The sequence below is a fragment of the Alternaria novae-zelandiae genome (genome assembly GCF_023758075.1).
Source record: "Alternaria novae-zelandiae strain BMP 2774 chromosome Unknown scaffold_2, whole genome shotgun sequence".
NCBI lineage: Eukaryota > Fungi > Ascomycota > Dothideomycetes > Pleosporales > Pleosporaceae > Alternaria > Alternaria novae-zelandiae.
The window spans coordinates 1,112,374-1,140,337 of record NW_026056962.1 but is presented as its reverse complement, the minus strand read 5'-3'; the positions used below and the strand labels follow the sequence as shown (position 1 = coordinate 1,140,337).

At 53.8% G+C, this 27,964-nt stretch overlaps 10 protein-coding genes across 10 annotated transcripts; 5 read left to right on the top strand and 5 right to left on the bottom strand.

Moving 5' to 3' along the window:
* Positions 1-49: 49 nt before the first annotated feature.
* Positions 50-2,823, top strand: J4E88_001405 (uncharacterized protein; the record flags this gene model as incomplete). The annotated part of the gene is made up of 2 exons (XM_049395074.1): positions 50-249; positions 372-2,823. The coding sequence occupies 2 exons, from the start codon at positions 50-52 to the stop codon at positions 2,821-2,823; spliced, it is 2,652 nt and encodes an 883-aa protein (XP_049258938.1).
* Positions 2,824-3,244: 421 nt separating this feature from the next.
* Positions 3,245-6,436, top strand: J4E88_001404 (uncharacterized protein; the record flags this gene model as incomplete). Its single annotated transcript, XM_049395073.1, has 4 exons — positions 3,245-3,331; positions 3,402-5,881; positions 5,932-6,053; positions 6,102-6,436. 4 exons carry the CDS (start codon positions 3,245-3,247, stop codon positions 6,434-6,436), a joined length of 3,024 nt encoding a protein of 1,007 aa, XP_049258937.1.
* Positions 6,437-8,153: 1,717 nt separating this feature from the next.
* J4E88_001403 (uncharacterized protein) lies at positions 8,154-9,521 on the bottom strand (the record flags this gene model as incomplete). The annotated part of the gene is made up of 1 exon (XM_049395072.1): positions 8,154-9,521. The coding sequence occupies one exon, from the start codon at positions 9,519-9,521 to the stop codon at positions 8,154-8,156; it is 1,368 nt and encodes a 455-aa protein (XP_049258936.1).
* A 1,171-nt stretch (positions 9,522-10,692) lies between these two features.
* J4E88_001402 (uncharacterized protein) lies at positions 10,693-15,477 on the bottom strand (the record flags this gene model as incomplete). The annotated part of the gene is made up of 2 exons (XM_049395071.1): positions 10,693-11,970; positions 12,022-15,477. The coding sequence occupies 2 exons, from the start codon at positions 15,475-15,477 to the stop codon at positions 10,693-10,695; spliced, it is 4,734 nt and encodes a 1,577-aa protein (XP_049258935.1).
* A 506-nt stretch (positions 15,478-15,983) lies between these two features.
* J4E88_001401 (uncharacterized protein) lies at positions 15,984-17,231 on the bottom strand (the record flags this gene model as incomplete). The annotated part of the gene is made up of 1 exon (XM_049395070.1): positions 15,984-17,231. One exon carries the CDS (start codon positions 17,229-17,231, stop codon positions 15,984-15,986), a length of 1,248 nt encoding a protein of 415 aa, XP_049258934.1.
* A 1,242-nt stretch (positions 17,232-18,473) lies between these two features.
* Positions 18,474-20,103, top strand: J4E88_001400 (uncharacterized protein; the record flags this gene model as incomplete). The annotated part of the gene is made up of 2 exons (XM_049395069.1): positions 18,474-18,879; positions 18,944-20,103. The coding sequence occupies 2 exons, from the start codon at positions 18,474-18,476 to the stop codon at positions 20,101-20,103; spliced, it is 1,566 nt and encodes a 521-aa protein (XP_049258933.1).
* A 347-nt stretch (positions 20,104-20,450) lies between these two features.
* On the bottom strand, positions 20,451-21,781 carry J4E88_001399 (uncharacterized protein; the record flags this gene model as incomplete). Its single annotated transcript, XM_049395068.1, has 2 exons — positions 20,451-20,824; positions 20,944-21,781. The coding sequence occupies 2 exons, from the start codon at positions 21,779-21,781 to the stop codon at positions 20,451-20,453; spliced, it is 1,212 nt and encodes a 403-aa protein (XP_049258932.1).
* A 208-nt stretch (positions 21,782-21,989) lies between these two features.
* J4E88_001398 (uncharacterized protein) lies at positions 21,990-24,053 on the top strand (the record flags this gene model as incomplete). The annotated part of the gene is made up of 2 exons (XM_049395067.1): positions 21,990-22,583; positions 22,689-24,053. The coding sequence occupies 2 exons, from the start codon at positions 21,990-21,992 to the stop codon at positions 24,051-24,053; spliced, it is 1,959 nt and encodes a 652-aa protein (XP_049258931.1).
* Positions 24,054-24,248: 195 nt separating this feature from the next.
* On the bottom strand, positions 24,249-24,810 carry J4E88_001397 (uncharacterized protein; the record flags this gene model as incomplete). The annotated part of the gene is made up of 5 exons (XM_049395066.1): positions 24,249-24,271; positions 24,320-24,361; positions 24,431-24,509; positions 24,598-24,730; positions 24,788-24,810. 5 exons carry the CDS (start codon positions 24,808-24,810, stop codon positions 24,249-24,251), a joined length of 300 nt encoding a protein of 99 aa, XP_049258930.1.
* A 300-nt stretch (positions 24,811-25,110) lies between these two features.
* On the top strand, positions 25,111-26,662 carry KGD2 (2-oxoglutarate dehydrogenase complex E2 component; the record flags this gene model as incomplete). Its single annotated transcript, XM_049395065.1, has 4 exons — positions 25,111-25,259; positions 25,312-25,442; positions 25,492-25,922; positions 25,973-26,662. The coding sequence occupies 4 exons, from the start codon at positions 25,111-25,113 to the stop codon at positions 26,660-26,662; spliced, it is 1,401 nt and encodes a 466-aa protein (XP_049258929.1).
* Between the last annotated feature and the right edge of the window lie 1,302 nt (positions 26,663-27,964).

Here is a 27,964-nt window from a genome sequence, read left to right as displayed (position 1 = left end):
CCATCCCACGCCATCACTCGCGCATCGCCAACAGCACCCCAAAGTCACCATGGCCGCCGCCAACGGCACCCTCTCCCCGCCGTCGCTCCCCCAGGCGCCCAACTCGCCCGCTGCCGCCAAACGGAAACTCGCCGAGCGTCCTGCCATTGCCGTCAATGGCGCATCCACGCCTGCACCGCGAGAGAGCGACAATGCCGGCGCACGCTCTCTGCAGGCAGTGTTGGCAGACATACTGGCAGTTCTCAAGAGGTATGCCGCCTGCGAAGACTTTCCCGCTCCCGCGCGTTATCGCCGTCATGCCAGCAGCCCATGCACGGCATGCGCTGGCTGGGCTCGTCCGCACCTCTGAGTCGCATGTTGACACTGAATAGCTACGACACCACACCCTCCATCTTATCGCATCCCATCACCTCGTCGATAACGCGATCAGCCTCTGGAGAAGCCGACTCGAAGCGCACCAAGCTGACCCCACCCAACGGCCCGGCGACCATCAGCAACCTGATACAAGACGGCTTGTACGACTCTCTACACGCGCTAGAGAAGGATGTCGAGAGCGCTACCACAGAGATTTTGGCGTCCAGCGGCCCAAGCGATTCGTCGGCAGCCCAGGCGTCGCCCCAAGACACAGCGCTGCAGGGCAAAGTGCTCGCCTTCCAGACCGTCCTGAAAAACCTGGTGGCTAGAGAAGGGTCGCGCAAAGCACCTGGTTCAGCAAAGCAAGCCAACGGCGATGGCGACGCTCCAGCCTCAGGAGAGGAGGGCACTCCGGTGCCGATCAAGGAGGAAGAACAAGACGCAGAGATACCCCAGAGCCGGACTGTTCTCACGCTGTACGGGAGCGCGCCGCCGAAACAGCTATTCTCCAGTCTACAGCAACCCCAGAAAATACCCCCCGCCCATGGAATATCCACGCTCGACACCGCCGTCAAGGTGACTCTACCCTTGCGCGAGACGAACCTCCCCAACCTCATCTCAACGACAGAGGTATACCCCATCCCAGAATCAGATATCAAAAAGAAGGTTGCGACTATTGGGGAGGTCTTCCGTGCACCTGCCCACTTGCCACAGATCAGTCCCCCCAAGTCTGCCCGACCGACAACGAGCAAAGGCAACAGCACCATCACCTTTGCGCACCAGGAAGCGCCCAAGCTTCGTCGCAAGGGCTCCCAGTCGCACGCGCATCAGAGCTTGTCTTCTGGCTTTTGGCTTGGGTATGCTGGCGTAGATATGCCGAAAGATCAGACCTCGCCAACAGCGAAGCAAAAGAGCAGACAGCGGGCGTTGAGCATGGGCGAAGCGCAGCAACCACCGTCCGAGGCAATTCTTGTTGCAGTCCAACAAGCCAAGGAAGATGCCTTGTTTCGCAGTGCTTACTCTAGCTTTGCGCCAACTCGGGATGACAGCTTCGCTATTGTTCCAGAGGAGACTAAGAATATGGTTTGGTGGCAGAAGGTTGGTGAAAAACGCTTCAACGAAATGTTCCCGATCGACCCAGCTCTACTCGACCCTGAGCAGGCCAAGCAAGCACTTACTAACGGGACCACCGATGAGGATGAATTATTCAAAGAGGCGGTCGAGAACTTCACCCCGGTTCAAGGAGACGTGTTACCTGGGATGGAGGAAAAGACCGAGGAGGAGAAGGATACAGACGAGGTGCTCAAGGAGATATCGGAACTTCTCGAGACACTGGCCTCGTACCAAAGGATACGAAATCTCTCCCTCACAACCAACCCACGCACTCCTGTTGTACAAAATGCTTCACTCGCGACCCTGGCCGGCAGCCCGTCAACACCCTCGTCGGAAGAGTTCGACGTCTATCAGATACTAAAGTCACAGCTCACCTTGTTGATTTCGCAGCTTCCGCCGTATGCAGTCGCCAAACTCAATGGGGACCAGATGGACGAACTGAACATCAGTCGAACTATCCTGTTCGACACCAAAGAGTACAAAGGCGTCTTGGAGGAGGATCAGCTATCGAAACTTGCAAAGACACCAGGAATGGCTGCTGCAACGCCGGCTACGCTGGCGCGAACGAGTTCTGGAACCAACGCGCATTATCCCGCAGCTGGGCACCAGTACAGCCGTCCAGCGCCGTCGGTGCCTCAGTCAGGCGCTCGTCCAGTGTACTCGCAACCACAGTCCCTCCACCGATCATCGTCGATGCACCTCCAACGCTCGCCTTCGGGTGCGGCGCAGACATTCCAACCAGGTGGCGCGTCTTATGCTCCCAACGCTCGGCCGGGGTACTCTGCAACCCCGTCCTACAACCAACAAACGCCGCGACCAAGCTATGGAACCACTCCTTCTGGTCAATACTTCCCGCAACGCTCGGCACAGCCAAGCAGCTACACGGGTGCTCCTGGCTCACAGTACTATAATTCTACACCCGCACAGGGCCAGAACCGTTATGCATCACAGCAGAACCAAAGCAGCTTCTACCCTCGCTCACAAAATGCGGCACCCATGTACAACGGCGCACAAGCACCGCCGCCACGGAATGTGTCACCCATCAAGGGCGCGCCCACACCATCGGCTTATGGTACACGGCCAACATATGGCACGCCCGTGTCTGGAGGGCAGATGCGCAGCACATACTACGGCCCTTCCCAATACGCAACTCCTCAGGCGCCTGGTGCCGCTGCTCCCTACAATGGCGCAGGCAGCAATCCTCAGCAGATGATGCTTGAAAGACAGCAAGCGCAGCAAGCACAAGCCCGGCTTGCGGCACAAAATAGTTTCAGTAGCAGTAGGCAGGGATCAGGGACGCCGCAGCCTCCCAACGGCTCCATGTATGGCGCTAATGGGGCCTCCATGTCGACCTAGGGTGTTTTGATGAGCGGACATGGATTTGCATGGTGTTCTGGATACCATAGATCAGCTTCTGGCGTTTCGGGCAGTAGCAAGGAGCGGGAGAATTATCGTTTCTGGACATGTTCTTGTTTAGCAGAAGCACTGTTGTCTTTGTAGACGACGCATGTCACGTAGTTAATAGGGCCAGCGTGTCATAGTTGAGCGGGCTCTCTCTTCGAGCAGGTAACAGATTTATTAAAAAGGAGACCTGTCGAGCATTATCCATGACTGCTAGCTGTGGCTGTGACGTGGCGTGGACCCTGCATTGCGCTTAGAGTTGCCGAAATGACGTCGCGCAACGCGTTCCTTCCGGCGAGGCAGCTGGGCAGACGGTCGCTGATGGCAGTCCTCATCGCTGTCTCTGCGGACAAAACCATGAGACCCACACACCACCATGGCTCACCTCTTGCGTGGAAAGCAGGCCGGTGTCAGCAACGACCTCTCCCTGGGCCTGGGCCCTGATTCATTCGTGCTCGACCATGTACGCGCCCGCTGTCTTCTCGCCCCGCCGTTCCCCCAGCCCTCTACGCGCAAGCTAACAGCACGTGAAGATCCGCAACTACGGCATCAACTCCAAAGTCACCCAGGTCGCATACGACCCCGTCCAATCCCTCCTCGCCGTCGGCACGAGCGACAGCAAGTATGGTCCCGGCCAGATCTACATATTCGGACAGAAGAGGGTCGAAGTGGTGCTGTCGCTGCCCACGCGCAACGCCTCGATCAAGATCCTGCAGTTTTGCGCCGAGAAGCTGCTGTGCGTAGACTCAAAGAACGACCTGTCCGTCTTTTCGCTCGAGACGAAGAAGCTGCTCAACGCCCATTCCCCTCCCGCCCGCATTACGGCGCTGCACTGCGACCCTACCATCGATTACGCGCTGCTCGGTACACAGCACGGTGAGGTGTACGCCTATGATCTGGCTAGGGAGGCACTTACGCCCTTCAAAATACCCAACTTGTGGAGGGAAAAGTTCCCACGCTCACGCCTAACCTCCGTTGTTACGCTCTCGCTCCACCCCAGAGATATCGGCTCCCTCCTGATTGGGTACAACTCCGGCGCAGTCATCTATTCGTTCAAGCAAAACAAAGCCCTGCATTTCTTCAACTATGTGGTCCCCAAAGGAGCCCCTGGAGGCGACTCGGATCCAGTCTCCGTCTCCAAGGACCGCGAACCTCCGCTTACCCAGGCTGTCTGGCACCCAACCGGCACTTTTGTTCTGACTGGACACGAAGACAGCAGTATCGTTATATGGGATTCCAAGGATGGCCGCATCGTACAAGCGAGAACCTTGACCGATACAAACGTAGACAAGCCCGGTCCAGGTAGCTTCAGCCCAGGTGCCGTTGAAGGATCGTTTGCACTCAAGTCCCCCATCTTCAAGATTGCGTGGTGTGCGAACCAGGACCCTGACGATACCGCTATCCTCATCGCTGGTGGACAGCCATCCAACATCTCCGCCAAAAGTCTGACGCTTTTCGAGCTGGGTAGAACACCGGTTTACGCGACCGCATCCTGGCAAGTACTATCCGATCACTTCGAGAATCCCAAGAGGCAAAGGATACTTCCATGCCCGCCTGGGACTGAGGTGGTGGACCTGTTCCTCATTCCAAGGACGTCCCCTCATTACGCTGGCTGCCACGACCCCATTGCCATTCTCGCCTTACTTGCATCTGGGGAGTTGATCACTCTCTCTTTTCCAAGCGGAATGCCCATCACGCCAACTAATCAACTGCACCTCTCCATGACGCTTGTTCATCCGTATATCAACTATGCAAATCTCGCGCCTGTAGAGCGTACACGGTGGCTTGGCATGACCGAGAAGCGCCAACACGGTCCGCAATTCCTCATCGGTGGTGCCGAGGCTGTTCATCCGCTCAAGCGGTTTGAGAATCGAAACATCGTCCAGACAGCTCATGCAGATGGCACGATCAGACTATGGGATGCAGGTCACGCCGATGAGATTGAGAACCCTGCATTGCTACAGGTAGACGTAGCTCGAGCAGTCGGCCGCCCAGAGCACATACACGTGACACAAACCTCGTTTGCAGGAGCAGCATCCGAACTATCCGTAGGGCTGAAGACTGGTGAAGTAGTGGTATTCAGATGGGGTGTAAACAGGCATGCTGGACAGGAGTACCCACCGGGTGACAATAAACCGCAAGCGCTTACCAATATCTCGGAAAGAAGTGAAGCGGCTCTCAAAGAGGGACTGCTGCCTTTTACTTTGCTTGACGAGGGCAATGGACCAGTCACCGCCTTGAAACATTCTGATGTTGGCTTTGTTGCTGCGGGCTTTGAGGGTGGCAGTCTGGCCATCATTGATTTGCGAGGACCCGCTGTTATCTACAGAGCGTCGATACAGGAATTTGTCAAGCCGGACAAACGCGCCAGCTTCCGACGGAGTTCAACGCAGGCAGCACCCAAAGCGGAGTGGCCCACTTGCCTCGAGTTCAGTGTTATGACACTCGAAGATGACGACTATTCCAGCATTCTACTTCACGTCGGTACCAATCTTGGCCACCTGGCAACCTTCAAGCTACTGCCAGAACCAAGTGGCCAATACTCAGTAAAACCTGCGGGTGTGTGCTCGCTTGACGACAAGGTTATCAGCATCAGCCCCATGCACGCCGAAACTGGTCGCCCAGCATATGCTTCGCAGTCTGCCGTTGCTGGACTTCGGAATGGCTCGAAGATTAGCGGCGTCCTTTTAGCCACAACAGCCTCAGGCGCGAGGTTATTCCGTCCCGCCACAAGTAAAGGAGCGCACAAAACCTTTGATCAGTTCTTGTGCGATGCTGCGACTGTGGTGAGGTACGAAGACAAGGGCTACGCAATGCTTGGTTTGTATGGAGATGGATATGCGAGAGCGCATTCGCTACCTGCATTGAAGGAGATCGGGTCTGTCAACCTCAGTGATTTCTTAGACATCAGGCGCTTCTCTGAGGCAGTCATTACAAGTACTGGCGACATCTTTGGCTGGAAAGGGCCTGCGGAAATGGCTCTTGTCAACGTCTTTGGAACGGGACTGCAATAGTAGGTCGACTCATCTCCCCAGCCATGACACATGTACTGACCAAATCTAGTGAACGCGCGAAGGATGTCTTGCTTAACCCAGAACTTTTGATTCCGCCCCGACCCACTATCAGCAATATTCAATGGATCTCTGGCACCCAATATGTAACACCAGCCGACATGGATCTTCTCAGTAAGCTATTCTTACTTCTATTCCCAACAAATTACTGACTTCTCTTAGTTGGTGGTCCTGATAGGCCCTTATCAAATCGTCAAATGGCGCAGCAGCGAGCAGAGGCAGAGCAGGAACGACGCCGCGCCAATCCGACCGCAGCCAGCTCTTCTGCCGCTGGATATCAGTCCTATCCTACCCAAGTATCCCCGACTCAAGAAGGATGGGGTGCTTGGGCGAGTCGTCAGCTCAACGAGCGCACGGAGAAGCTCAACATTGTTGGGGATAGTATGGACAATCTTTCACAAAACAGTGCAGGTTGGGCAAATGACGTCAACAAGTTTGTCGGAAAGCAGAAGAGAGGACTAGTCATGGGTGCTATGAAGAGCAAATTCGGATTTTGAGTCGGAAACACCCCATGGAAACATGATACAGGATGGTACACGGCTATATAGCTACAACGAAGATTTTAAATGCGAGCTGGGCGTTCTATTGAGCGATTCCCGATTCCAAGACTCTTAATTTTACCTGCAGGGATAAGTCGCGGCCTACTTCTAGTACTTGTAATGCAATATTTGAATGTGATACCATCAATCTTGACTGATCACGCCCGTGGTACCCAAAACCGGTACCTAGGTATCATCTCGCCAGTTCCTGCCCTTCGTCAGCGGCCCCGGCTAGCGCAAGGCAACTTCCTCAACCGTGCGCTGTCCTGCTGCACATTGACACACCACCACTTCCTATAATCACATCGAAACGAGAAAGCAAACCTTCTTCACAACAATGAGTTTTTTCAGTGGCATCCGGCAATGGCTCCCAAGCATACATTGGCTGCTAGGCCCACCCGAACCAACTCGCCCTTTCACACCAACCTACGCCGACGTGTGTCGCGCCCGCGCCGTGCTCAAGACCCTCAAATTACCCACCGAGCTGGTCCTCAGCATACTAGAGCACGCGCAATACTGGCCCGTCGAAGGGATTTCCCGGTCAGGCGGAACCGTCCTCGCCCGCGCTGGAATGAATAACCCGTCGGCAGCAACTCTCTGTCTCGAAGCCAACCCCTACTCCACGCCCATTGTGAAAGAAGCCAGCCTAGGCGGCGAAACAGCAAAGATCAAGCGCATCGATTTTGACATCACGAGTAGAGACCAAGGCTGGACGAGCGAAAATACGCAGGGTACTTTTTCCACCTCTTCATGGCTTGAGGTGTCCATCTTGCGCGATGCATCGAACATCAATAGTCTGCTTCCTACTCCGCGGTTGGTGAATACTTGGATTAGCAGTCCGATGGATTATCATACTAATATGGTGGGGCGCGGTTGGTCGCTTTCCAAGAGGCCTGAGAGTGCGCTGCAAGGCCCGCAGGGTGGTGAGGGGCATTTTGCTTGGTACCTACAGGGTAATCGTGTAATGGCTGGTACTCAAGACTATCATGTTTCATGGGATGAAAGTGGTTTGTGTGAGATTGATGAGGGTAACGAGGGTGCGGGGAGTGGAGAAGGCTTCTTGGATGCGTTGGAGCCGGGTGATCGTGTGTTGGTTTGGGCGAGGGCCAAGGTATGTTTGAGATGCGAGATTCGGAGGCTTCGTTGCCATGCTAACATATTTTGACAGTATCCAGGGTGGCAATGCATTGTTGACGGTGTCAGCGTTACTGTTCACTACGGCTTCTAAGGCTCAAACTGTTAGGAACCTCCTCTACCTAATCTGGGTTTACGTCATTCTACTTGTACGAGGAGTCAGCCAATGGTCATTTTGTTCACGCTACAGCTGCTTCATGCTTAAGTTGTAGGACTGGCTCTATTTCAGGATAATGATCGCATTCATGTGAGTCTCTGGTTCCATCCACGCCGCCTCGCTGCCCGCGCAGAACTACCCCCAAAGACACGATCCGATGAGAATAACTCTACGCAAACCAGCCGACCCATGTGCATCTAAGCAATTGACTTTTCCTATCCCAGAAATGGCGCTCATCGCTGCGCAGCACAAACTCAATATCCGTAATGCATAAGGCCCTAGCTTCCGACTCGTCGTCAGAGCGATCTGTCGAAAAAGAAACGCTCCTTCATCGCACACGCTCCAGCTCCGGCTGCCATGCTATCCATAGGCTGATGAGCCGTCTTATTTGGCATCATCTTCATCCTTCTTGGCCTCTTCCTTCTTCTCTTTGCCCTTCTTGGCATCGCTGTCCATGACGGTCTTCATCTGCCTGAGGTACCTTCCGAACTCCCCGAAGCTAGTCAGATCCATGCCCTTGGTAGTGTTGGTGAGTTTCTCAGCGGCAGACTTGAGACGGCTGTTGCGCTCGTTGAGGTTGAGGTAATTCTTCCTGAGGTTCTCCGCTTTCTGCTGGTCGGTGAGTTCTCCGGGCGTATTGACTGAGGACGGGGCTGGAGAAGGGAGATAGACGGCTTGAGAGGCTTGAGAGGACTCCGGGGTGAAGATCGAGGGGTATGCCGGCGCCTGGGGTACCTGCGAAGACGTAAACGTGAACTTGCGCGCGGCGGAGGCTCGGAGGCTCTCGTTCTCTGCTTGAAGGCGTTGGTTTTCTTGGACGAGGTAGTTGTTAGCGGAACCCTTGGTGTTCATGACGTCTTCGAGTATGCGCTCATGTTCCGCCTTCTCATCTTTTCTCAGTTGTTTCTCGCTCTGAAGCTCTCCGATTAGCTGGTCTTTCCTTGCGGTGACGTTGTCGAGTTTGACGCCCAGCCTGTCTCTGTCCAGGTTCGCCTTTAGCAGGTTCTCTCGTTCGGTCTCGAGATCGCGGTGAAGGGTTTGGAGCTGTTGATCAGTTGCGTTGTTGGAGTGGAGTTGGGCCAAATCACGATCGCTCTGTGCCTTCTCGTGGAGTAGGTTCTGTCGGGCGAGCTCGGCCTTGACGGCGTCGACTTCAGGACGCGACTGTTCTTGCTCGTTAGCATGCTTCTCCTCCGAATCCGCCATGTTGTCTTGAGGTTTGTGCCGTAGACGTGGAGGTGCACTGTAGAGGTTGGCCGGGCTTGTGGGAGGAGAGATGCCGCCGAAGTCCCATCTAGGAAGTCGGTCGAAAATCGAAAGTCCTGGCCTTGATTCGAGGTGAATGGGTTCTGGAGTCACCATGGAATCAGAGATACTGGGCTTGGCGTCCTCGTCAATGTCGACTTTCGATCCATGCAATTCCGCGGTCACTTCCTCTTTACGAGTAATTATTCGTTGTCGCACGTGCTGATATCCGTCGTCTTCACTGTCGGATAGAGTGATGAGGTCGACTTCCTTGCCAGCCGTCGTCGACCACATAGTTGACATGGTGTTGCCCATGCTGCCCTTGTCGTCCAGCTTTCTCTTGCTGTTTGCCTCGGTCTTCTGACGTTTCGCTGCTCGTGGAGTCACACGCGCGGGTGTATTGCGCTTCTTTGATTTTTTTAGGGTAGCCTTTCCAGTGTTCTTAGTTTGTGTTTGCTTAGTCGGCTGTGCTCGTTTTCCACTCACTGTAGGTTTCTTCGGTACCATGGTGGGCTTCAAGTGGCCAGGATGTGCTTCTTTGAGATGATGCACATGAGTCCTGGAGGGTATCGGCGAGTTGTAATGAGAACGAGCTTCACTCTGTCGCGCAGTTGATCTAGTCTCTTTTGTGTCGACTGTCTGTGCTGTCCGAGGTATCGTGGAGTTAGGCGGTTTATGCTGGTATACCTTTTGGCGATCGAATAGTAAACTAGCAAACAGACCAGATACAGGCAGGGCTTGTGAGGGTGCTGGCGTCGTTGCTTTTGATGTTGGAGTCCCAACGGAAGGATTAGGTGAAGCTGCGGACTTGCGACTACTTCGGCTTTGGCTTATAGATAAGCGCTCGCGAGCGGTCTGGTAATCGCAGGTAAGATTAGTGTTGGATCCCATCTTTCAATCTTGAGAGATCTTTGTCTGTATCGTATCGTACGCAACAACGGTACAGGTGAGAGGGCAGCTTGAGCAGTAGAGAACGTACGTGTAGTAGTTGAAGTGTTGCACATGCAAACTTCGATGGATGCTGCCTTGCACTATGCCTCAACAACTAGGTAGCAGAGCGGTGAGAGAGTCGTCGGAGGCGAGTATGCTGTTTGCCGGCGTCTGTCACATGTCCCGGCAGTGCTTCGCGACGTCAGAGAAGATTGGAGGAACTTAAACTGGAGAAGAATGAGATCTATCTTTTAAAGACCCGAGAGGGTTGACAGTCATTACAAGGTAGCGGGTAGCGGGTAGCGGGTAAAGGTGACCTTCCGGCGAGCCGCGTTCGATAAGGCGTCCGATCGATTTAACTCACCTATGCCCAGATTGATCTGCTCCCACACTTAACATTGAATGGCTGCTTTACACGGGTGTCTCTTTGCCATTGAGGTGCTGTCCATAACATGTTAGTCGTGATTGGCATACTCAAATACTTGGAGGAACACCATGTACTACGGGTTGTAAGGAAACGCCTTCGATTACAAACATGCTATACGCCCACTCCTCTAATATATGGTATGCAACGACTACTCCGTGAAGTGTACCCATAATGCCTACATGCGCCGACCAAGCAACCTCGTCACTCGTTATGTCGTAAGAAAAGATAAGCGGAAAGTCGAACGCAAATCGCTAAAGCATCTATCAAGAAAGGAAGAAAAGGTTGGTACAAGAAGGGAAAAGCCACCGCATAGGAAATGTACTAATACATCTCCTCTTCTCTCTCTTTGCCACTGCCATTAGTGTGTCTCACGCTGCCAACCACACTGGCACGTCCACTTCCACCGATGCGACTGCCACTCGCAGACGCAGTCCTTTGGACATCATCTGGGCCATCTTCGTCTCGACGGTCCCTCTCCTTCTCAAGCGCAGCCCTGAGGTCCGCATTCTCTTCTACCTTCTGCTCTAATCTCTTACGGGCACCGCTTCGGTCAAGGAGTCGGGCTTCACGCTCAGCTTTCAAACGCCGTTCGAGTTCCTTAAGTCGATGTATCCACTTCTGTTCGCTTGGCTGAAGCGGTCCAGCGGCGGGATAGGGATGGCCTGGCGTCGGCGTCGACGAATTCGAAGTCGAAAAATGCTCCACGACAGAAGCGGAGTGAGCACGCAATAGTGTTTGCGCCATACTGGCACGTTTGGAGGAGGTCGGCGAGGCAGCACGTGATGGTGAGCGGCTGACAATAACATCGTTACCGGATTGCGTTGTGGCGGTAATGGCGCGGAGGGTCTGGACCTCGGATCGTAAGGTCTTGTTCTCAGTACGCAGTTTGTTGACTTCCGCGGTGTTGAGGTCGACGATACCGCCACGGACAGTGCTAGGTCTTCCAATCGATTGCCGTTGGGCCATTACAAGCTTCTCGAGCTGGTCAAGTCGCTTGGCGCGAGAGTCTAGACTATGCTCGAGAGTTTGGTAGTCGCGGATCAGATTGTTTTCTATGTTGCGAATTCTTTGCTTGAAGGCACCAATGACACCCTCCACGGTCCTCACCGCAAGAATGATGTTCTTGTGGAAGCCCGGGACGTTCCTAGAAATGAGCTCCATGGAAGTCAGTTCTCCGTTGATGAGAGCGTTATTGCGGGACCATTCTGCGCCGCAAAGAGTGGATAGTCGATTCCACAGAGCGTAGAGCAGGTTGTTTCGTTCTAGCAGCTGCTCCTTGTACTGTTTCTCCAGGCTGTGGAGTCTCTGCCGATCCTGACTACGAAGGGTTTCAAGTTCCAGAACCCTCGATTCGTGTTGCTGGATCGCCCTGGTAGTGGATTGATGACCACGCTTGGCGTTTTCGAATGCTGTTTGGTCTTGTCGACGGCCTTGACGTTCGCGCTCGAGCAGCTCTGAAAGACGGCGGCTCTCCATGCCAGTGCTCTCCAAGAGAGCATCGCGGTTGCGCAGCAAACGGTCTTTCTCCGCAAGATCGGTTTTGACGACATCGAGCTCTTGCATAGTCGCTTGGAGATCTCGTTGAAGCTTTGCGATATCCTGAACGATCAGTTAGTATGTTGTTAGACGATCGGGAGTAACATCACTTACCTTGAAGAGGCTCGACCTCGTGCCGTTAAGGTTGCCCAGTGACTCACGAAGCATTTGCTCCAACTCGTCATGCCGTTGCTTCCAAGTGGATGCCTCAACTTCCTTGCTTGAGAGATTCTTTCGTAGCTTCCTGCTCTCTTCCTTAAGCTTCGACAACTGACCATTGAGTTCGGTGATGATCTTCTCCACCTCTTGTTTCTCTTGGGTCTCCAAGGCATCGCGTTGCTGCCTCTCTTCGGCCATGCGCTCCTCAAGATCCCGAGATCGCTCTCTAGCCTCTTGTAATGTGACTTGAGTATGGTTCAGCGCCGATTCCAGCTCGCCAATCTTGATCTTGTCGCCCTCTTGCTCTTCTCTCAGGAAATCGATCTCACCCTGACAAGACTCAAGCTGGACATCAAGTCGTTCATTCTTCGACCTCTCCTCACTAAGGAGCTTATCTTGCCTGTTCAGTTCTTCGTTGGCGTCGCCAAGCTCTGATTCAAGGTTCTGGATCTTGCGAAGGCTTGCATCCCGATCGTCTTCGAGCTGCAAAAGACTCTCACTGACATTCTTCATTTCTTGTTGTAGAGCATGGAAGTCTTCAGTGGTGTTTTCCAGATCGTTGTAGAGACGGTCACGTTCCGCTTGCTTTTGCTCGAGGTCAATCTCCAACCTTTGCACCGTATCCAGGGCTTCTTGTCTGAGCTCTTCAGTTTCCTGCTCTTTGTCTTGTAGCAGCTCCAGAGCCTCGTCGCGCTCGCTTGCTAGTGCCTGTAGGTCTTCTGTCTGTGCTTCTATCTCCCTCTCCAGCTCCTTGACCTTGTTCTCGGTGGTCTCAAGCATATCGAGATGACCATTAAGCTGGTCATCAAGCTCCTTGTATGAAAGCTTCAGCTGCGATAGCTCGTCTCGCAATGCAGCATTCTTGCTTTCGAAGTCTTCTCGATCGGGATCGCTTTGCTGGGTCAAACGTGTTCCGCCGCTTGCTCTCGAAACAGATCTCATGTGGTTGCGGGAGATGGATCGTTCCAGAATGCTATCACCGGCTGTCGATCCAGCATCTCCTCTGCGAATTGTGAGTTTCAAGCCTTCGTTCTCTTCCCTCAGTCGAAGATTCTCTCGGTTCCTTGAAGTGAGCATGGAAGCTTGTGCGTGGAGATCTCGTTGCAGCTTCTCGTTGTCGCTTTGCAGATGTTCCACTAAAGTACTACTTGTGCCGCCGAGCGAGACTGGCGCAGTATTCTCATTCCCATCAGATCCAGAGTTCGAACGGGCAGCAAAGGATTGGTGCATGCGCCGTGAGTTGTTAAAGACCTTGTTCATGTGATGGTTCGTTGTCGAGTGCTGCATCTGTTGCATCTGCTGGTTTTGATCTTTCAGACGCTCAAGCTCCTCTCGAAGCCTCTCGGTCTCGGTCTCTGCTTGCTGACAGCGGGTTTCCACCTGCTCGCGCCTCGCACGCTCCTCTTCGAAGTCTTCTTTCCACATGTTGATAGCCTCGTCAACACCAGCAGAGTCTTCACCAGAGCTCTTCTCTCGCATGGTCTTGATGTAATCAGCCATGCGTCGATTATCAGCTTCCTTCTGAAGAGCCTCCTGTTGCCACTGGTCCACTGTAATCTCCGTAGACTCTAGGCGCTCCCGCAAGAACTCGATTTCTTCCTCCAGTTCGGCTTGCCTAGATGAATGGACACTTCGTCCGTCTTCTGAGCCACTGCCAACATCTCTAGCAGTGGCGTGTCCCTCTTCCTGAGCCTTGAGCCTTCGCTCCAGATCACGAATCTTCTTGCGCATCGACTGGCTTTCCTTCTTCTCCGTCGCGAGATCAGTTTGCAGTTGGACGTTCTTCGAGATCATCTCCTTGACTCCCTCATCAGACCGGTTCTGCAGCGCTTGGTCGAGGAAATGGATTTTGAGCTTAAGATCAAAGTTCTCTTTGCTGAGCTTGTCGATTTTGCTATTCTGCTCCTTTAGTGTAAGATTGTGTTTACTGCGAGTGAAGGGAGTAGCCATGTGTCGTTTGTCTGGCGATCGCGAGTGCTTAGCCCGGAAGTCGCGCGCAATAGAGTCTGGCACTTGTATGTCCTGGATATGTCTAGCAATAACGGTGTCGGTAGGGGCGGGCTGCACACTGGGAGCGCGTGGTGTTTCTGGTGGAGTCGCACTGTTAGGCACCTCCTCATCCAGACGACCTAGACTATTGTCCGGCTGAAGAAAAGCGGACAGTGAGTTCGTGCTAATACTCCGGCCTTTCTCCCAGGGGTTGGTATCGCTGTATCCTGACATAGACGAGGCGATGCTACCCAAGCTTGGCAGTCTTGACAGTCCTAGGCTCATCCCCCGTGGTCCGCTCGAACGAGGAATAGCACCACCAGTCTGCAAAGCATAGTCTGCGCCGAGACTTGCACTGCTTCCGCCATCTCCAGACGCGTCGGAACGGTTGGTGAAGGACGATACGGATGACCGCTGGCTCGAACCTCGGTGCTGTAGGTAGCTGGGTCGCTTGCTGATCTTCTGCGCGCTCGCGGGAACCAGTGGTGGAGGCATGGCTGAACTATCCACGCTAGAGTCGTTCTCGTTCGTAAGAGAAGAACCTTCTTCAATCTGCGAGAAATCGGGAGCTTTCACTGTCGAGGCACTGGATGTCGGCCGTCGCACGTCCACCTCTTTTAGCTGGGCAGCTGCTGCAGCTTGGTTCGCTTGATGCGCGCCTTCTCCTCCAGCTGCTTGTTCTGTAGACCTGCCTGCCGAGGCGCGTGATTGGCTTCGATGCGCGGCCTCTGCAGCGGGCGAGGAAGGTGCGACCTCTGATGTTGCGGTGCTCGCATCCATTGAGTCGTCTTCTCCTCCGAAGTCCAGACGTCTGGCGGCAGGCGTCTTGTAAGCGTCGGCAGGCGTCGCAGCCTCGGAAAAGGAGGAGGAGTTGCTGTGGTGGCTGTTCCTGGCTTGCGACTTGGTCGGTGTGTTCCCACTACGCACTTCGAGCTTCTTTGGCTTCTTCTTTGGCTTTGTCAGCTCCTCCAGATTGTCCATGACTCTTTGCATATCCGCATCGTCGTCCATGGGTCGAGCCGATTGCTGGGAATTTCCTGGCGAGCCCCCGAACAGGTAGGTATCGTCGACGCCGGACTGCCCTTGAGGTGCTTCGACGTGGACAGGCGCCTCGGGAATAAAGCTCGATTCAATGTCCATCAATTGGCGCTGCATTTCGCGATCCTCGAAGACGCTTTCGCCATGGTGCGCGTCTTCTTCCTCGATGACATGGTGTATGATGCTGTCGTCTTCTTCGGTCGGTAGCGGCGGCAGGTCCGAGTCGGGCTGGTCGAAAGCCCTGACGTCGTCGGCGTCTGAGATATCGTGCGCCATGTGGTTTTCGTGTGCGGGTGCCAGCGTGGGGGTGGAGGGTGTGGAGTCGGCTTCGTCTGTTTGCGAGCCCTCAGCACTCCGGGCAGGAGCGTTGTCTGCGGTAGCCATGGGGGTGGGTGCGCGCGCAATAAGCGTGGAAGTCGCGTGCAATGGTGTTTTTCCGAGGCCTGCTCACCAGCATAGTGCGACGGCCGAGGCTGCAGTGTCGTGAAAGTTGACGACAATTGCGGTGATTCCCTGCCCTCGCCTGAGTGACAACAGAGCGCGCGTTGTTTGCGCTAGTACGATTTCGTCAGCTTGGGCTACCGTGCGGCCGGTCCCTGCCCAGGTTCTTAGGGCCAACCGGATCCCCTGCCGGGCTGAAGTGACGATACCTTTACAACTTCACCCGTCTGATGCATGTGATAAACACGTAAAGCATCAAAACTCAAGTGACACTACTAACATGTGGTAGGAAAAAATTCAGAGTGCTGTCTCGTCTGAGACTAAGGAATAACGAGGCTCAAGAACACACGACACCGCGAAGGACAACTATCATCCATGATCATTCAGGTCTAAATTGACATTGCTAATTTCATATATACTAGAATCGAACTTCATCGACGACACTCCCGCTAAGCAAGATCCAAAGTGATAGAGTTAGGATCGGGCTTGCTTCCCTTCTTCGACACACCACCCTGCGCAAACGCCACCGTCTCCGCCGCATCATCAGCAGCAAAGAAGGCGGCAGTAGCAAATGGCGCACCAAACAGACAATCACCAGTGGAGAACGCAAGCGAGCAGATACCTGTAGACGGGTTGACACCCGAGCGAGCATAAGTGCGCAGCGGAATCTTGACGGTGACCTTCTTGCCCTCGACACCAGTGAACTCTAGATCAATAGTAGTGTCTTTGGGGATAGATTCGCATGTACCGTTCCAGCCAATGACACCATACTCGTCGACAACGAGACCAGCGGCAGCAGCGAACTGGTCATTTTGACTGTAGCTGACGGGTAGGTAATCGAGTGTGGTGCCGGAGTCGACGAGGCAGGTGTGAGAGATGATGTCTGAGTTCTCGAAAGCTGTTCCGTTGACTGAGACGACAGGCGGGTTGACGTAGTAGCCAAGTGTCACACCACCGAACGGAGCCTCAACCATGGGGACCTTGACGAGGTCGCCCGTGTATTTGGAGTGGTCGACGCCGCCGAAGACGACATGGCCGGTGAACGTATCTTCGATTCCTTCAGGCGCCTCGTCGAACCACAGACTCTGTACGGGCGCGGAGATGGCGCCAGCCTCGAGTAGGTTTTGGCGCACGTGCGGGCCGGTCGTGTTCCAGGTCGGCTTGCGGTAGTATGGGGAGATACCCAAGATGCCGTCGTCAAACGAAGACGTCGGAGTACACTTTCCGCTGCTGTCGCCGAGGCGCGATGTCATGTAGCTTGAAATCGCGACTTCCGTGTCCACGGTCGACGAAAGGCCCGCATCGGAAACGAATTGAAAGGTATCGTTCACCGCCACATCTCCAGTGATGAACTTGCTGTTTCCTCCATACGAGTAGGAGGATCGGAAGGGTACTGGTTTAGACGCGGACGGGCTGTTTGGGTAGTCGTAAAAAGGCTGCACCGTCTCGTTGCAAGGGCCTGCACAGCCGAGACGAGTGCATCCCCAGTTCCTGATGCTGTCGGGGCCGAACACCCAGAAGTTCTCGGAACCTTGGTCGACGACGATTTCGATGGTGCGGTTGGTCGAGGGATCGACGAGCTCCGTTGAGATCTTCTGGGCGCCGCCGTGCGCGAAGTTCAGTGGTATGTTGACCGTAGACACAGCACCCAGGACACTGCTGGCGAGCGCGGAGATGGTGAGGGCGTATCGAACCATTTTGACGAGCAGAGAGAAGAAGAGCGTCGGTGAGGTCGGTGACGATTGATCTGACTTTAGAGATAGCGAAGAGGTCTTAAGTCAAGCTTGATGCCAGACTAATTTGGCCGTATCCGTCGCTTCATGCCGACTGATCCCGCCAAATACGACGGCTAGCCGCAAAAAAATCTTATCGCTTCATGCCTTCGAGTGTCCCATACAGGGAGCGGAGTGGATTGCCTTGCGGTGAGATCCAGGAAAGGGGCGCACCGACAGTTTTCGGTCCGCGCTGCTTGCTGTCAGCGATTCGCATGACTTGGATACGATGCTACAAGGGCCATCCTGCCCTCTTGTCCAAGCGCAGAAGCACAAAGAAGGTCGTGAACGACAGTAAAGCTGGTGCAAAAGTGCTAATATTGGAACATGCGCGATGTTACCTAGGTAGTTTACTCGTCCAGTGGAGTCGCGGCAGCTACCCCGGCGTGCAGGTACGGGAATTTGCTAGTGTCAAACAGCGACCCACATTCGCGTTCGCTCTACCTAGGTACGAAGTACGCTACACCTGGGCAGGTACACAGCCAACCTTTCTCTAACCTTCTACATTGTTTTCCTCGCTCCTTGGACCTCGTCGGTGTACATTCTATCGTGTTTGCAGATCTAGCTGTCTAAAAATACGACCAGAGCTAGGCAAATACCTCTACATCCCATCTGGCACCCGCAATACCAGCGAGACTGACCGGGTGCTCGCAACCTCGAAATACGAGTATTATCCGCACCCATGTCGCAGCAATACCGCCCGCTCTTGGTCATTCGCGATGCTTGTTGTCAATGCTTAACATTATCCCTGCTGGGGTCGTAGAAAATTGCGATACGTCACACTAGGAAGGTCCTCAGATAGCACCGTATTGGAGGTGTTGACGGTCGAGGGTCGACGCTCGCCATGATTCATTGCATCATGCTGTCTTTGCAATTTTCATCTCCTCTCGCGCGCTCATAAGTCTGCGATGCTCTGCTGAATTGCTCTCGTATATACCCGAAACATCGACTCTTCTTCTTTCATTTCAATTCATCGTCGGCTGCATCATGAGATTGGGCTCAACTCTTGTCTCGAGCGCGACCTTTCTGGGCGCCTTTGCTCGATCGGCGGCAAAAGACAATGCTGCACATGAGAGTGTTGTAGAGCTTCCAGACGGTTGGAAGTCTGTCGGTGGAGCCGATGGTTCTCTACCCCTAACGCTGTCAGTCGCTCTAAAGCAGCCTCGCATGTCGGAGCTGGAAGCACATCTCCAAAAACTAAGCGATCCATCACACGCAAAGTATGGGGCACATTTATCTCAGGACGAAATAAGCAACTTTCAGCAGCCAGATCAAGACGGTCTTGTCGCTGTGCGTTCATGGCTCAATGCTAACGGAGTACAATTCTCAGTTGAAGGGTCGTGGCTACGAATCAACACTACCGTTGATACAGCGAGCCAACTCATTGACGCTGATTTCGGTCGCTACCAATACAACGATGATAGTCCTGTTCTACGCGCGACAAAGTACAGCCTCCCCAGTGCGGTAGCAGACTACGTTGACTTTGTCTACCCCGTCACCCAATTCATCCGCAAGCCTTCCAAGAAAGCACTGCCATCATCAGAATTACATTCCGAGAAGAGACAGGATTCATGTACGTAACAGCTGCGCTACTCTCACCCAACAAACCGGGCAAATCCAGCTGACCATCCTCCTAGCATCGCAAACCTGCCCTGGTGGAGACACAACACCCGACTGCATCATGTCCATGTACAACATCAACTACCAGATCCCCGACTCCGACTCCCCCGTGACTTTGGGCATCGCGGGCTTCCTGGAAGAATACCCTAACGAGCCCCTTCTACACTCCTTCCTGGAAAACTTCAGCCCCTACCGCAACACCACCGGCTACAACTCTCTCTACAACTTCACCGTCGCCTCGATCCAGAACGGCAACGATACCAAGCTCGGCTATGGTGGGGAAGCCCAACTTGACATCCAATACAGCATGCCCTTCGTCCAGCCCATGAACGTAACCTATCTCTCCACGGGCGGCAGAGGCCCGTATCTCGACGAAAACGGCACCGAAGTACCCCTCGCCACCAGCCCTAACGAGCCCTGGATCGAGTTCCTGGAAGCACTGCTCGAACGCGAAGAACTACCTACTGTGCTCTCAATCTCCTACACCGACGACGAAGCATGGATTCCACGCGCCTACGCCAAGCGCGCATGCGACCTATTCATGCAGCTCGGAGCACGGGGTACATCCGTCCTCGTAGCCAGCGGCGACGGCGGCTCCGCCGGCACCGGATCTTCAGAGTGTAAGAACAACAAGTTCCGCCCTACGTTCCCCGTCGACTGTCCGTACGTCACGAGTGTCGGTGCAACGGCTGCCTACTCCCCGCTTAGCGCAGAGTGGTTCAGTGCAGGTGGTTTCAGCGAGTACTTTGACCGCCCTGCGTGGCAGGACGCGGACGCGAGAAAGTATATCGCGCGACTAAACGGGTCGCATGATGGATGGTATGCGCCTGGTGGACGCGGTATACCCGATCTCTCAGCTATCGGAACGCGGTTTGTGATGGATGAGAGTGGTATCAAGCAGAAAGGGACGAGTGCGAGTACGCCTGTGATTGCGGCTATGATTGCGCTTGCAAATGACAAGAGGATGCGGGCTGGGAAGCCAGCGCTGGGCTTCTTGAACCCCTTGCTTTACTCGGATGAGCTGCGGCACGTGTTTGTGGATGTGACCGAAGGTCAGTCGGGTAGTTGTATTGTTAACCGTACTGCGGAGCCCGGGTGGGAGACGACTGTGGGATGGGATGCGGCGACTGGGCTGGGCACACTAGATTTTGCTAAGTTTGTTAAGGCTGTTGCTTAGATATTAGACATAAACGCAACAATTACACAAGCCAACTAGTTCGAGATAACGACAGCGACAGTGTTGACTGGGACTTGGAACCGTGCTCTTATCGACTGATTGAGTACTATCCTCCCCATGCCGGACGGCACTGATGCTATGATGAACTCGTGCTAAACGCTAATAACAATCCTCATTGTGACGGCTTCTCGTCAAATCCAATCCGCTTCATATGTACGCTCAGTAGTATGTAGACCAATTCGTGGAGGTAGCGAAGATATCGATCGCTCTGACCGAGTATGCTTTTTAGTATAAGAACGCTGTGTGAGGAAATGCCGTGCTATTTCAAGCGGTTGTGCGCCCTTCTCTCAGGCCGTAGCCGCTTCCTTTGCACGCTTCTTCTCTTTCCTTGCTTTCTTTTCCTCTTTCCTCTTGATCTCCTCAGGATCCCGTTGCTTTTTGGTCTTCTTCGCCGGCACTTCAGGTGCATCAACACCATTGACATCGGCGTGTTTCCTCTTCGGCTTTTTGGAGGGTAAATTGAGTCCGTTCGGCATCGCAAGCCCAGCAATCGCTTGCGGTACCTCAGTCTCGTCATCGGAATCACCGATAGTCCCAGCGTCGTTACCGCTGAAGCCGGTGGGAAGGAAGCGCATCTTCAGTCCTGTGACTTGTGGTCGTGGTGCACGAATGGTCGATCGCGTTATGGAGGCGGCCGCTTCTGAGCCCGTGTTTTGGTCTGCTTGCTTTGTGGTAAGGTGGGGAAGTCGTACAACCGATCGTAGGCGTAAAGTCTGAGATATCCGCGTAGGGGCTAGGCAGGTCAGTATAGTCGGTAGAGGCAGTAGTTGATGAACGAACCTGATTTCATGCCATTGTTCCGTGGTAATAGAACCTCCCGGGTGCCCTCATCACTCTCCGTCTGAGAGAAACCGTAGTCTGTACCCTTGTAGCTCAGTACGGCATCCCCTTTCATAGCTTTATCCATGGCGAGCTCGCTCAAGTCCTTCAGCGAGACACCTGCGGGAGCAGTGATGTGCCATATCTGCTTTCCTTCTAGATTATCGAACAAGCCCGTCGACTTGGAGATAGTCCTGTCGTTGACTGGGACTGGAGCAAATCCTTTGGGGGGTGCGTAAGCCTGGGTCGGTCGGAAATCAACGGCATGCGATTGTGGTTGCACTGGCGGTGCCGGCTGTGTTTGGGTCGACTTGCGGGTCGGTTGCGGGGCGTTGCCTGTGTCCGAGTCGTCGCTAGAGCTGTCTCCGCTGCTGGTGTCGTCGCTGTCGCTCGAAGCTTTCTTGCTCTGCGTGTTACCTGGGAGCTTCGTCTGTATGTCTCTCGTCGGCGCGTCGTCGCCGCTTATCTCTGAGCTTGACAATTCTTCGGCGTCCTCCTGTGTCGCGATTTGCTTGGGCGCAGGCTTCTTAGGCGTAACCTTCGACTTGGAGGCTGATTTGGGGGCAGGTACGTCTTTCTTGCTAGGCTTGGACTTCGCTTTGGGTACGCCGTTCACGTGAATGCCAATGGTGGCTTTCGGCTTCTCGGGCTTCTTGGACTGCGCGGCGGTCTCACTGGGAGAATCATCGTCGCTGTCGACAAATTCCTGGCTTAATTGCGCTTTCGACGGGGTGTTCTGATGTTTTGACTTGGGCTTGGAGCCCGGGAGCGGCACCTTGGTTTTCTGTATGGCACTCATAGTGTGGGTGGAGCCATGCTCTTTGCGACTAGAAGTCGAGGTTCGTAAGGAACTTTTTTGCGCCGCGAACTGTCGCGCTCGGGCACTGGGCGGAGAAGAGCCGCATCGTGACTAGTCCCGATTAGGACTTGGCGCGCCAAAAATCATTGGTTTGATCTTTGAAATGATGGGCACATGCAGAACACCAATGTCAACATCCAAAGTCAGCATGTCAGGGAAACGGAAGAGAGGGGAAGATGCGGCTGCTGCTGGTGCCTCCAGCGGAAAGCCACTCACTGCGATTGCGGCTGCTCGACTAAAAGCGGAAGCTGCCGCCCAAGTTGTGAATACACCTCAAGTTGCGCTGGAGCAGATTCCTGTGCCAACGAGCCCGTTGCTTGATGCTTCCAAATCCGAGCACGAAGGTTCAGATGAAGAGACTCATGCGCCCGTACATCGGAATGTCAAGCTTTGCAACTGGCGCAACGAACCCCAAAACATCCTCTCAGATACCGACACCGAACTTACCATCAACCTGAACAAACACGCGACTATAACACTGATAGGCACTTTTGATTTGACAGTTCTACGAGGCGCTGTCAACATCAATGGTGCCAACATTGGAACAGTCAGTCGTGATGGGCAGAAAAACCAGGTTCATCGAGCGTGCGTGCCGGCCACGCACCCTATGTCTAAGATTCGCGGACTAGATGGTACGAATCACATCAGGTTCAAGACTTGCAAGATATCCGCCCCGCTCGCAAACGTCAGTCCACTCTTTGACGGTATTTGGAGCGATTCAACCGATCGTTCGTTCCGAGTTGTAAGTGCCACATCCTTATACACCTATCCAGCATTGATCGCGACGGTACATGCGTGAGAAAGGTTGAGATCTCGACACATAACGGCCATCTAACCTCTCTGTTAGGTAACCAACTCAGACGCGGATACACTTTCTCGGCCATTACGTCCTGAAGTGACACCCGAAGACTGGCTCCGCGCAATCGAGGACTGTGCTAGCAACCCATCTATCACCGTAGTGACTGGATCACCTAGCTCAGGCAAATCAACATTCGCTCGGCGGCTCGTAAATCGCTCCCTTACAGGTCTAGGCAAGACCGCCCCCTCTGTACCAGCTGTATGCTGGATGGATCTCGACCCGCAAAAACAAGAGCATGTCCCCGCAGGTCAAGTCTCTCTTGCCATAGTGAGAGATCTGAACCTGGGCCCAAGTTTCACACACCCCTCTGTTGTACCAGGACCAAAAGAAGCGATGAGGAATGAGCTTATCCGCGCACATCCAATTCCGGCGAATTTCGCCAACTACGCAGACTACTATCAGTCTTGCGTTGAGGATCTCTTCCTGGCATACAGAACCCTTTCCTCGCGAGATTCCTCTCTCCCGCTAGTCGTCGACATACCCGACTTCCTCTACTCTTCACATTTCGACCTCCTAACAAAGCTACTGGCGAGAATTAAACCACACAATGTCATACATCTCGGGGATACGCGGGCCATCGACACCGAAACAGCGGCAAAGCTGCATTTGCTTCAGACATCAACGTCGCAATTTCACGGCACATTCCATGAGATCACCGCGCAACAGGCCCAGACGATACCTGTAAGATCGGATAATGAGTTAAGAGCTATGCAGATGCAATCCTACTTCCACCTCAAATCAAGCAGTACAGGCCCAAATCAGGCCCAAGTACTCAGCTGGATGTCAGAGACGCTTTCAAGTCTAGTACCATGGGAATTCTGCTACGAAGAAACGCCCGAGCGAACACAGGATCTAGTGGCTTTCGCAATGTATTCTGAGCCAGTCGAGCCATCTTCAATGCTACATGCACTGAATGGATCTGTCGTTCATATCATCCAATCCACATCTGCTGCAGTCCCAGGCTCGCTTCCACGGACCCAGAAATTTGGTATTCCATATCTCCCCGAGTCCGCGCGCACAGGAATAGTAGAGCCGCTGGATCCTCGAACGACGAGACTGGTCTGCACGGCGATGATTCGGGGCTTCAATCCGGAGAAGAAGATTGTAGAAGTGCTGGTACCAAAGACGCACGAGTCGCTACTATACAACTTGTCACCAGAGAGGACTATCTTTGTAGGCGGATGCTGCGACGTGCCGGAATGGGCCTACTTAGAGGACGCGTATGCGCAGGAAGAAGCAAGGAAAGCGACGACAGGTGTTGGTAATCTACCCGTTTGGGTCGAGAAGGATGACCTTGTAGATGGTATGGGATACCTCAGCACTGTACGGAGGGTGAGGAAGTTCCAGACGTGACCTCACGTTGGAGACATTGTTCATTAGCGCCCCAAGACGAAATACAGTCACGGGGTTGGTGCTTCGAGACCTTCACAGCAGCCTCTCAATGAACGGAAAAAATGGAGGTTTTGACTTCTTGTTGCGAATTACTGTTAAGTCGCACTATAGCTGTAATATGTACACGTGATACCATGCTTGTTCCAATGTCCCCGACTACAAAATCATCTTCGGTGGAGCTGTGTGCCGTCAGCAGATGGAGTGGAAATGTTTGATGCTGAACTCACGATCGATGATTGGGCAAGGCAGGTTGCGCTCGTACTTTGATCCTACAACACCCGTCAGTACATTCATATCCGCGGCCGGTGCGGAAATGTATCCGGGCATTAGCAACGAACCTCCAGGAGCCGTAGGTGGGCGGTAAGGGTCTGGGTGCTTCCACTTCTCGAGCAGGTTTTCCGTCTCCTTGATCAGTTCCTATGCGACTCATCAGCAGAGTCCTCTGTATAGCCGTAATATATGTGGAGTGTCTATGTAATCGCGGTGGTGGAATAGGGAGACGCACCCTCATCTGTCGCGGCTCGGTAACATTGCGCTTGGCCTCGAAGAGTTCGCGGATGTACAGGGCCTGTCCGCGCCAGAGGTAGCGGTGGACGCTCCAGTCGAGGGCGAGCTTGAGGGACCGCCTGTAGAGGCGTCTGCGGCTGGGTTAGTTTCTGCGCGTAAAGGGCGACGCCTGCGGGGGTTTGGCGTACAGGACGTGTATCTTGGAGCTCATGACGGCGATGGCCCTTCCAGTGGGAGTTGTTGCGGAAGGGAGAAACGTGGGTCGTGGCCGCAATGCCTCGGTGTTGTCGCAGACGGCTTGGTGAGGGCAGCGTGAGGTTGCGGGCTTGGCATTTGTGCCTGTGACGGAGGGTGGCTTCCGAGACGTCAGAAGTGTGGTGCCGTGTCTGCTTCAGTACCATACAACTGCCGCAAGGGGACTCATACACAAACCTTCGTTCGCTCGAAGTCGCCCATCGCTCTCACTCGCATCTTAATTTCCTTTTTCCCAGTCTTCGCCTGGCCGCCCATCATGTCCAGCCAGCAGTGTCTCCGCCGTCTACCAGCGGCTATGCGCTCTGTGCGAGCTTTGCGCGCAAGCCCACGAGCCATCCCAGCCGCGCGCAGCTATTCCGCCATCTCCAAGGCGAACTCCTCTGGTCTCCTCGCCCAAGCTTCAAGGTACTGCGAATGTCTACATCGAATAAAAATGCCCAACACTAACTGTTCATAGACGGCCTGGACAGCTTTCTTCACAACGCCTATGGACCCTCGAGCAGACAAGAAGCTATGCCGACACCATCGTCAAGGTGCCCGAGATGGCTGAGTCGATCACAGAGGGAACCCTGAAGCAGTGGTCAAAACGTGCGTTCACCATCTCCAATTGGTTATGCCAGTAGCTTACAATATGCAGAGGTTGGCGACTACGTTGAGCAGGATGAAGAAATCGCGACTATCGAGACCGACAAGATCGACGTCGCCGTCAATGCGCCCGAGGCTGGTACTATCAAGGAATTCCTCGTCAACGAGGAGGACACCGTCACCGTCGGACAGGACATCGTAAAGCTTGAGGCCGGCGGTGCCCCCGCTGGCGGAAAGAAGGAGGAGGCCAGTGAGCAGCCCAAGGAGCCTGCGTCCAAGGACCAGGAGACTTCGTCGCAACCCGAGGGCCAGCAAGAGCAGTCTCAGCCAGAAGCGCCAAAGGAGGAGTCGAAACCAGAGCCTCCCAAGCAGGAAGAGAAGCCCCAGCCGCCCAAGCAAGAATCCAAGCCTGCACCTCCCAAGAAGGATTCCAAGCCCGAGGAGACCAAGCCGGCTACACCTGGCAGCCGTGAGGAGCGCCGCGTATGTAACCTTACTGTATGCTCAAATATTGTGTACTCACAGCCTTGCAGGTCAAGATGAACCGCATGCGCCTCCGCATCGCCGAGCGCTTGAAGCAGTCGCAAAACACCGCCGCCTCCCTGACCACCTTCAACGAGGTCGACATGTCCTCCATCATGGAGTTCCGCAAGCTCTACAAGGATGAGATTCTCAAGAACAAGGGCGTCAAGCTCGGTTTCATGTCCGCCTTCTCGCGCGCCTGCATTCTCGCCGCACGCGACGTACCCGCTGTCAACGCCTCCATTGAGGGTCCTGACGGTGGCGACACCATCGTCTACCGCGACTACGTCGACATCTCCGTTGCCGTCGCTACCGAGAAGGGTCTCGTCACTCCCGTCGTCCGAAACGCTGAGAGCCTGGACATGGTCGGCATCGAGAAGGCCATTGCCGACCTCGGCAAGAAGGCGCGCGACAACAAGCTCACCATTGAGGACATGGCTGGCGGTACCTTCACCATCTCCAACGGCGGTGTCTTTGGCAGTCTGATGGGAACTCCCATTATCAACCTCCCCCAGACCGCCGTTCTCGGTCTGCACGCCATCAAGGAGAAGCCGGTCGCTATCAACGGAAAGGTCGAGATCAGGCCGATGATGTACCTTGCGCTCACATACGACCACCGACTGCTCGACGGAAGGGAAGCTGTCACTTTCCTCGTCAAGGTCAAGGAGTACATTGAGGACCCCAGGAAGATGCTCTTGTAAGCTTTGATGCTGTAATCGTGTCTTTGTGTATATGTAGGATGGCAGGTTTTTGCGCGAAAGCGCGGGAACTAGTAGCGGGGCAGAGAGAGGTGTGATTGAATGGATCAACGAGATATTTTTGCATGCATTGAATCATTCGTATTGCATACATGTGTTTTATTAGGCTTCAGCTGTGTGCATGAGTTATTTGGTGCAGGTTGGGCGTTGCTTGAGTGATATCGTGTGTGGATGTGTTCCCATGTCGCGTCTTTGCGCAGGCCAGACGGTACTTGACGCGTCGACGTTCATGTCTACATGACGAATATAATAGATATATTCGTCTCTATAGCCTCTGGTCGGTTTGTTGGAGTTATTTGCATGTACAAAAACGCGCGTATACGCGTCTAGTATGTGAAAGCGCGGTGGTCGCGTCTGTGGTTCGCACGCCGTGAAGGCTGTTATATGAAGTGTACACCACAACGTTGGAAATCGAAACCATAATTGGTTCCATGATGAAAAATGGGGTTCCATTAGTCGATACATGCAGTTTCGAAGGTTTTGAGTGTGGTGGTGGAACGTGATGATTTTTTGAACAAGTTGCTGCTAGTACTTTAATCCAAAAGTTCAAGGTGAACCTTCCAACATATCTCGAACAAACAACAGACGAGGAAAAGAACCAATCGACGCTACCAGCATGAAGCTATCATACCACGAGCTGCTCATGATGTATAACATACATTTCATGGCATAAAATACGTAGCATGCCTTTTACGTTCAGCACGCCGTCAACAATGCAGATGGGTACATGACCCGAGGAAGACATCCACCAACACACATCATGCGAAATGAACACCTTGGACCTAGAAAACCGAGTATAGCCAACAGTACAGATAAAAGGAGGATTAATTCGAATACGGAGGATATGTCAAGTCATGTTATCTGAGACGGTGCACCTGTGGACATGTGCACAGTGCATTCACGGTGAACCGCTAAGAACACTACCTAGGTAGTCACCTACGCATAGTATGCATATTTGCACCATAATCGTCCAAAGATACAGCTAAACTACCCAGAAGTGCTTATTCACTATTGTCCGAGCGCAGTGTAGTTCACGGTAGGTGGTACATCGTACCCCGGGTTACGTCACACAGCTCCGTCGACTACCACATGGGATGCGCTCAACGCAGCAAATATGACTATCTCTACCATGCACATATATGCCACCTATTGCCCAATTCGCTTGTTCTCGTCGCTGAATATCCAGAATCCCGATTGTCTCTATTCGAACGCGAAATGCTTGTCAAGACAGCATGGTCGAGGATG